At 37.0% G+C, this 9,949-nt stretch overlaps 1 protein-coding gene across 1 annotated transcript in view; it reads right to left on the minus strand.

The window, feature by feature from the left end:
- Nucleotides 1-9,949, minus strand: part of LOC106474011 (ras-related protein Rab-32-like) — a 34,418-nt gene that overhangs the window by 11,692 nt on the left and 12,777 nt on the right. Inside the window, exons 2-4 of the mRNA XM_013934697.2 lie at nt 6,265-6,390; nt 3,042-3,120; nt 2,445-2,626 (exon numbers count right to left, since the gene is read on the minus strand). Of these exons, the coding sequence (XP_013790151.1) occupies nt 2,445-2,626; nt 3,042-3,120; nt 6,265-6,390 (387 nt within the window). The remainder of the gene's footprint in view (nt 1-2,444; nt 2,627-3,041; nt 3,121-6,264; nt 6,391-9,949) is intronic.

A 9,949-nucleotide genomic window follows, 5' to 3' on the forward strand; every position in this document is an offset into this window, starting at 1 on the left:
GAGGCGTTCAATATTGACACAGGTAAACAGTACCAAGCAAGTCGAAAAATTCATTTACAAAAAAAAGCAAAATTTAACGAAAAATGCCAATATCTGGCTGCACAAATATCAAAGAAAAAATAACCTCTAAAGATGAACAAATTCAACAAAATGGATCTTTACTAGCTGGTAGATCCTCCTCTATTGTTTATGACTTCTCTGCTTCTGTTCCCCATATTGGTAATGATATTTCTGGGGCAGAACAGTGCACTTCTGGATGAGAACAACTCTGAGACCATGGACAGACATAGGAGCAGGTTGTCTGACTCTTAACTGCTCTCCCTAGCAAGCGGCCCGGCATGGCCAGGTGGTTAGGGCGCTCAACTCGCAATCTGAGGGTCGCGGGTTCGAATCCCCGTCACACCAAACATGCTCGCCCCTTTCAGCCGTGGGGGCGTTATAATGTGACGGTCAATCCCACTCTTCGTTGGTAAAAGAGTAGCCCAAGAGTTGGCGGTGGGTGGTGATGACTAGCTGCCTTCCCTCTAGTCTTACACTGCTAAATTAGGGACGGCTAGCGCAGATAGTCCTCGTGTAGCTTTGCGCGAAATTCAAAAACAAACAAACAAACAAACCCTAGCAAGTACCACACCTATTCAATAGTGGTGACTTAGCAGGCCAGTCTAATACCTCTATTCATTCATTCTGAAAAAAATGCTGTCAGTGTGAGGACGGCCGTTATCCTGCTGATACACAAACTCATCTCAGACAGCACCAGCGAACAACGGGTTGGAGGATCTCATCCACGTAAAGTCTTGTTACCAGGGATCTTCCATTCACCACAGAGAGATCCGTACACCCCTGTATACAGATGCCACCCCCAAAAAGCATCATGGTGGACAACGTTACAGGCTGAATATCGCTCTTCCTCACATCTCCGGACTCTCACACATCAATCACTTGAAGATAGATAGAACCTGCTCTCATCTGTGAACAGTAAAGGGGCCCATTGCTGAAAGAACCAGCTTACATGTTCCTGGGCAAACGTCAATCGGGCTGTTCGGTGCCTTGGGTTTAGTACAGGGATTCTAACTAGTATCCTGGATCTGATCCCACCCGCATGGAGCCTGTTTGTAGCCGTTAAGCACGATACGCACACTCCAGCGGCTTGCTGAAGCTCGTTCCTGAGGCCCCTAGCGCTGCTAGTGTAGTTTCTAAAGGATAAAATCCGCAAATATCGGTCGTATACTGCACGTTTAGCCCTTCTGCGACCCTGGCCTGGTATCTGTGCCACAGCTGATCTACTGACCACTGATGTGACACCCCCATAACCTGTGCCACAACTGATCTACTGACCACTGATGTGACACCCCCATAACCTGTGCCACCTCAGTCTGGGTGTAGCCCTCTTGAAGCAGCGTGACGGCTTTGCAAACTTCAGTTTCAGGTGGTTTCTAAAAGCTTTCACACTCTTTGCAAAAGTCAACAGTAGTAAAAAGTCCATAAACACGTCATTATCTCCACAGTAAACCTCATTCCTATTGAATCAAAATCAGCCTTTTGCTTTGCAGATTGTGTATAATTTCTCATAAAGGCCTATTACATAAGTAATCATTGGTGCATTAACTTGTAAACTCTAGGTAGGATTAGTGTGGTCCTATACAATAGGCATGCGAAGTTTTAAATATGATAATCTAAAAGCTCACTATCCTTTGGAACAGACCCCTTGTTCTTATGTCTTGATATACATATATATTACCCAATTAATATTTTAATGTATATTAAAACACATTTTAAAACTACAGTACCTGGTTAATAATAACATGAATACGCCAGTTTTCGAACAAAATAGAGGCAAGTTTAATACCCATTTTTTTTTATTATAACTTAAATAACACTTTGTAAATTATAAAAAGATTGAAATACACACACAACTTGAAGATGAATTCCAAACCAGCTGTTGCGTCAGCGAGGTCACGTGACTAGTATCACGCCACTCCTTCTCTCGAACCTTCGTGAATTATCGGGAGATTACTAGATTGGGGGTAGGCTGGTATATATAAGATGGTCACAACGTGACAGGAACAGTGTAATGAGTAATTGAACTGCAGTCAGATAGTATTGTTGAAGTTGAGTACGTGAGAAGTTCGTTGAGAATTACAATGTTTGTTACAGAGCGACTGTTGAAATTAAGTGTATCGTAAAGTTGTATTCAGAAAGAATAAACCAGCTTTATTTAAGAAAGGACTTGTGTCGCTAAAGTTTCGTCGGAACGAAGTTACGGAAAATCAACTAACGACTGGAGGCGTAACACAGCCTTATTTTGCTAAGTATCTTAAAATATAGAACCATCTTGTCAATTGTATTAATTAAATTGTGTTCGTTTAAAAATAATTTTACTGAAAGACTGGATGATAGTCTTAAATCCTGATTCCTAACAATACATCTAACAGTTAATAACCAACCTTGTTTGCCAACAGAACACACGGTACTTCACTTCCATCAGGTAAGTGGACTTTGTTGTCCAAGTCGTTTTTCCATTTCATAACAGCATCGAACGTAGCTGTTCTCGTTACATCAAAAACAATAAAAGCCCCGACAGCTTCCTTGTAATAAACTCTTGTCATGTTCCCAAACCTTTCTTGTCCTTTAAAAATATATAAATACACGTACTTGTAAGAATGTTTAGGTAAAAATCCAGGTCACATATCGTACAGTGAATTTTGAACAGTTAATTCTCCAAACTATATATGGTACTGTAACAGTGCAAGTTATACTCTGTCGTTTGTAATTACAGCACGGTTAAGACTGAATCTTCAGATAAGTTACGTTACTTGCGCCCTCGTGTGGCAATTCAGGTGAATGATTAAATAGCCACAATATTTCATAAAAATGAGGCTAAAAATACAAGTGCAAAGTTTGTATCTAATGAGTACTTACCAATCACAGGTACTCTTCCACTGTAATCATTTAAAGAGTTGTTTGCTTTAGATTAAGTATCTAGAATCATTGTTCTAAAAGTTTTCTTATCATAAATTTAAACAAAGTCATAATATCAGTACCTGCAATATCCCATAACTGCAGCCGAATAAGTGTGTTCGAGTCCCAGTTGAGTACTTTCAAAGCAAAATCTACTCCAATCTGTTGAACAGACGTTAGGGAAAAACAGATAAAAATAACTAATTTATCGTGAGCAGAATCGTTTGGGGATTGAACCAGGATCCAAAGACTTCTTAATGTAACAAACTCATTGTATAAACATTTTCTTAAATAAAATTTACCAAAATTTAACTTTTTTTTATAGGTACTTAAAACAGATGACAGAAACGTTTTTACGTTACTGATAGGCCTAGTTGAGTTATGAAACGTAAACAATAGCTCTCCGAATATGAACAAATCAAGAATAGTAACCACTAAATTTTATAAGTAAACTTTGACAATTTTTAATACGTGTTATCCAATGCTCTAAAGTAATCAGTAATAATATATTATTATTAACACATATTCTTTTTAAAAACTTGCCAATTAAAACATTCCTCAGTGGTTCAGCAGTAAGCTTGAGGGCTTATAACGCTGAAAATCGGGTTTTATTAATCGCGATGGGCAAAGCACAGATAGCCCATAATGTAGCTCTGCGCTTAAACACAAATAAGGAAGTGTCATATAAAAATTAACAATGAATATTCTTAATCTTTCGCTAGGGTAGAAGTCATTCATTCATTGATGTTCCTAGAATCCTTAACCCTAGAGACGATATTTCCTTCAATCTGCCCATACAATTACTTACAGAATCCTTAACCCTAGAGACGATATTTCCTTCAATCTGCCCGTACAATTACTTACAGAATCCTTAACCCTAGAGACGATATTTCCTTCAATCTGCCCGTACAATTACTTACAGAATCCTTAACCCTAGAGACGATATTTCCTTCAATCTGCCCGTACAATTACTTACAGAATCCTTAACCCCTAGATACGATATTTCCTTCAATTTGCCCGTATAATTTCGTACAGAATCCTTAATTCTCAGGAAATATTTCCTTCAACCTACCCATACAATTTAATATACAACCCTTCCCTACCAGTGCTCCTGAGAAGCTAATAGCACTTTCACAGTGTCATATAGCATGGTAGGGGCCTCCCGTGCTCCTGAGAAGCTAATAACACTTTCACAGTGTCAGATAGCTGCTCTGCAGTTTCTTAAATTGAAAATTTCCTTCAATCAGCTCATACAATTGCTTACTTCAAATCCGTGCGATACCACAAAATATTCCCCGTATTTTAAGGTAGAGATGCGTTATAAGAACGACAGTCAATCCCTCAGTGTGAATAGTGGGTGGTAGGATGCTGCTGAATCAGTAGTTCAAAATTAGAGACAGGGGCATACAGTCTTAGTAGCTGTAATATAACACAAAATAGATTTTTTTTTCAACTACAAACTTGAATACGGCGGCAAAATTTGAAATGTACACATACACATTTCAAAGTAGAGTATTAAAGGAAATTAGAGGTAATTTGTAGTTTTAAACCGTTAAAGGTTAAACTCGATTTAGGGTGGGCTTAGTGGTTAGCGTGCCCGAAATATGAACAAAAAAAAACGAGCTTTGGGGCCGTGTGAGTGTTGTAAAGTGACGGTCAAATTCAACTTTTCGGTCAAAGAAAAATATCCCGACAGTTTGTTATGTGTGATATTCCTTCCTTCTGCTCCATCAGTTCAAAATTGGGGCGGTTATGCACAGATAAACAAACAAGATTTGGGTCATGTTAAAGGCAGAAAACGAAAACTACACTTTTACAAAGATAGACAAAACATTTAGATGGTTGATACTCATGGTTAAAGTTGTGATTTGATGATTTTTTTCGTGCTTGAAATATTGATATTTGCTCAAAATAACGTTTTAAATACATATATAATGTTATACGTAATCAAAACCCTTTGGGACATTAAACGCCGGTCACTTCTCGCTTAAGCAGGCGACTCAAATAATCAAAACCCACTGTAACAAACATGTAGCTGTACATTGAACTGGTTAAAGTAGAGGGCATTGACCATCTCATGACAGTTCGTGTGCATCAATTAATTTACACACAGTTTAATCACCTCGGGACGTAACCGTCTTAAAAAACAAGTGAATTCGTGTTTAAGTAAATAACAGAAACTGTTGTAATATTCCGTTTTATACTGTAATATATATATATTGTAAATGGTATTCAGTTTGAAATGCTAAGAACTTCGTTTCGCTGGTAATTTTCAACTTCGCTTCGTAACTGTTAAAGTTAATTATGTTAAAACTTTCAGTTACGTTTGGTTTAGATAAATCGTGCCCTAATGGCACAGCGGTATGTCTGCGGACTTACAACGCTAGAAACCGGGTTTCGATACCCGTGGTGGGCAGAGCACAGATAGCCCTTGTGTAGCTCTATGCATAATTACAAACAAACAGATAAATCATTATTTGATTATGTGTTCAGAATAGGTCTAACATAAAAAATGTAAGATCATATCTATATCGTATTACGCTACAGGATTGTAAGGCAATAACAACTTACTCGATCTGGTGGTAAACTTTGTAATTTATGATATTTAAAATGTTAACTTTCATAAACAGATTCTTGCAGCAACAACAATAAAAAAAAAGAAGAGAATCGGACATATTTAAGTGCACTGAATGTTGTAGTTTAAACGCCGAAGCTGTAGAGTTCAATAGGCTTAAAATCTGTGATCTAATTTATATATATTGCGAACCGCGGTGTCTGTCCGAGCGTTCGTCTGTCTCCCGTTTGAAAATCTGCGCACGCAGGCAAACCTCAAACCTCACTTTCGAATTGACGGGTAAAGAGGCATGAATAATGTTAATATCAAATTTTATTTCGCAAACAGGACATTCTACACTAATTTGTTAGGACTTAATCACACTATCATTCACATTTCAAAATGTAGAATTTACTGTATGTTATTGCTCTTAGCATGGCTGAAATGCTCAACAATTAATTTTCGCGGTGGGTGGTATAAGTAGCTCAGAGTTCTGGCTCTGAATGGAACCAAGAGTGCAACACAGTTAACCTTATTAAAGTCCATGAAATAATTTAAGCTGATAGATTAACTTAAACTTTTTCCGTCACTGGGGACGGGTTCTTTTGCTTACTATCAAAGAAAGAAAAAGTAAAACTCATTAAGAATAATATTAACAAAATAAGATAAATTGAAAAAAGACATAAACAACAATGTACCTTATAATCATATAATATAATTTATTTACGAAAATTAACGATCAGGAAGGATACCGTTGCTCGATAATGTTGGGAAAAGAACTGATGAACATAACGTTTGATGATGCTTGTTTTTCCTGTTCCTAGTTCTCCAATCACCAAAATCTTGTACAGATGTTCTCTGCGTTCAGCTCTTTCAGTCTTAAAATAATAAACACATGTTGGAAACATTGGTAATCACACCTCATGTTTTACATCAAGTTAAAATTTAGATTCGTACAAAATTATTTACGAAAATATTAAGCCTACACCTAGTCTAATGCAATGCTGAAAATACGTTTAAATTTCATTAACGATCCACGAACTTGTTTGTTTCTTTTATAGTCATATTGGGCCGTCTACTGTATCCACTGTGTGGTATCGAATCCCGGATGTTAAGGTTGAAAGTCCCACTAGATCAACTTTCAATTTGTTGTGTGTACAAGTTTGCACATAGTTTAACAACAATGTATTGATTAATGGAGAATTTTCATTTTTAACTTGCCCATTACGAATTTTCAATAAGTACGGTTTAGTACACCAGTTCGAACGCTTAACTGACAGCCATATGTTGGATTAATAGTAGTTTCGTATGGTGTCTCTCACACCTTCAAATTATTTTGGTCCTGGTCCGGACACCGGTGTGTTTCGGTGTAACGGGGATTCGAACCCGCGACCGCAGATTAGGAGTCGAGAGCGGAATGTTGAAAATAATTTGTAGTTTTACTATGATACTGGCATCACCTGGTACGCTATAAAACTATGCGAGATGTTTCTTCCTTAAATAAACGTCAGAGTTTAATACCGCTTCAACTCGTAATGTTTTCTAACCTAGATTGTCTGATTAGGGACGGTGTTGAGCGAACGGTTTCGTACAAATAGTGTCATTCAAATACGTTTCACACACTTTTTTGATTTTTCACTAGGAATCTATATTGGGCTAGTTAAGAGTGATTTGTTTACAATTATCGTAATATTTCATCACATGTAGTATATCCTGAATGAGGATCACGAGTTGGCTCAATATGTATTATTGTTTAGCTTCGTTCATTCTTATTCCTCGTGTACTTAACTCTATACACTCATAATATCAACTCCGCGTGATATATGTATCATTCGGTTCCCTCAACTAGATTACAAAACGCCCAACCCTCCTCTGCTTTTGAATTCTATTTACTACAAGGCCATAACTATATTACCATAGGTTGAAATGTTCTCAACAATCTCGTTGTCATTGGATATGCTAACACGAACAAAGTCACAAGACTCTTCACGTGCTGATATTCACGCACAAGCTGGAAACATGCCAAACTTTTACTGAAATTATTATATTATTTATTTATTAAAACCCGTGACGGCTAAGCTGAATGCGATAATGGAGAAATCAAAATATAAAGGTACAAGTATATCGAGTTTCCTCAAAAACGTTTTGTAAGTAGGTCATAAGTCATAAGGTCATACTTATGTCATAAGTAGGTCTTATTTAGGTCATAAGTCATAAGGTCAAAGTTATGTTATAAGTAGGTCTTATTTAGGTCATAAGTCATAAGGTCATACTTATGTCATAAGTAGGTCTTATGTAGGTCATAAGTCATAAGGTCATACTTATGTCATAAGTAAGTCCCGGTCTACCGAGACTTTTACACTACAGTGTACGGTCTACCGAGACTTTTACACTATAGCGTGCGGTCTACCGAGACTTTTACACTACAGTGTACGGTCTACCGAGACTTTTACACTACAGTGTACGGTCTACCGAGACTTTTACACTATAGCGTGCGGTCTACCGAGACTTTTACACTTACAGTGTACGGTCTACCGAGACTTTTACACTACAGTGTACGGTCTACCGAGACTTTTACACTACAGTGTACGGTCTACCGGGACTGTTACACTATAGCGTGCGGTCTACCGATACTTTTACACTATAGCGTGCGGTCTACCGGGACTGTTACACTATAGCGTGCGGTGTTGGTTACTTACCAAACAATTACTTACAGACCGCAACGTTCGGTTTGTGATACCGAATCACAAAGCTCTACTACAAAATATTGTTTCGACGAGTGGGTGGTCTGAAATCTGTAATCGTCTCCAAATTTTAGAACAATTTGAGTAACATAAAAACGCGAGTTAGGCTAGAATAGGCGAATGATTGATTATTTTATTAGTCAGTGAACTTAGTGAATTACTGGAAGGGTTTGTTAGTGAATATTGCTGTAATTTGTGTAAGTTACTGTGATTTAGCTCAGTTTTGTAAATTTTTTGTTGTGTTTGACACAGAACGAAAATATGTGTGGTACGAGTAAATTAGTTAGTGGTATTAATGAGCTAATAAGAGACAATGAGGATTCACTCGTTTATTTAATGCCTCTATATTCCTTGAAAATAGCCTAACACAAAAATATCAAAATGTTGTATGTCTTCCAATATTCCTTACTGTAACATTTTATTTAAAAATGTATCAAAGTGAAAATAATAATAAGAAAAAAGTGGCCAAGTATTTGAGAAGCTGGAATTAACTTATCAGTATTATATGGAATGTAGATAATACTGTTACGTCTCTGTTCGTTAGTTAATTTTCCGTAAATTCGTTCCGACGAAACTTTACAACACAAGTCCTTTCTTAAATAAAACTGGTTTATTCTTTCTGAATATAACTTTGCGATACACTTAATTTCAACAGTCGCGCTATAACAACGAACTTCTCACGTGCTCAACTTCAATAATACTCAGTTCAATTACACACTCTTTGACTGCAGTTCAATTACTCATTGTTCCGTCACGTTGTGACCATCTTATATATACCAGGCTACCCCCAATCTAATAGTCTCCCGATAATTCACGAAGGTTCGAGAAGTACGTGGCGTGATACTAGTCACGTGACCTCGCTGACGCACCAATACTTAGAATCAACTGACGGAATAATTTTCCTAATTACTTATACAATCTTTTACCAAATGTTACCCAGTTTATTCGACATCCGTCATGTTAGCCTTTTTTTTTTTTTTCTATTTTGTTAACAATACTTTAGTAGTCAAGTTTTGCAGGAAAGTGTTGTAAAATTGTAACTCCAGTTCGTTTCTAAAAAAGTGAAGAGTTTGTTTTTAGTGCAACGCTACAACGGTCTATCTTCGTTCTGTCAACCGTGGGGAATCAAACCCAGGATTTTAGCGTGAACTTACTGTTGATCCACAGGGAGAGGGGTTAAAGTAAAAAGACTGCTACACCTCTAAAAGTTTGACCTAACTAGATAATGATACGTAAGGTCTTGACGTACATGATGGATGTCAACAAAGTACGTTCTTCTGCTAATTTATACCCAATACAGATTTCTTTTAACAAAGTTAAGTGTACCATGTATAAGACAAAATAAACTATATTTAACTACATTTTCTCCCTAGATGTGTTTACCGAGTTCAGTTACATGTGTTAACATGCTTTGTCAATAAAATATTTCAAAAATTAAAAACTTTTAAAAAGTTTGAGTTCAATGACCATAAATTAAACTGCTAAAAAAGAGGGGGGGAGGGGGATATTTCGGGCGATGATGTTCAGCATTAATGTTTGGGTTCCACAATAATTCGGCTGAAGTGTTAGTATTGATCATGTCAATCTCTTATTTATTGTAAAACATAAATGAAAAACAACACAGAAACGACAGAACAGGATACTGAAAGAAAAGGAAGAAATTGACAGACAGACAGACACTTATCAATATCCA

Source organism: Limulus polyphemus, unplaced genomic scaffold (genome assembly GCF_000517525.1).
Source record: "Limulus polyphemus unplaced genomic scaffold, Limulus_polyphemus-2.1.2 Scaffold6715, whole genome shotgun sequence".
Taxonomy (NCBI): domain Eukaryota; kingdom Metazoa; phylum Arthropoda; class Merostomata; order Xiphosura; family Limulidae; genus Limulus; species Limulus polyphemus.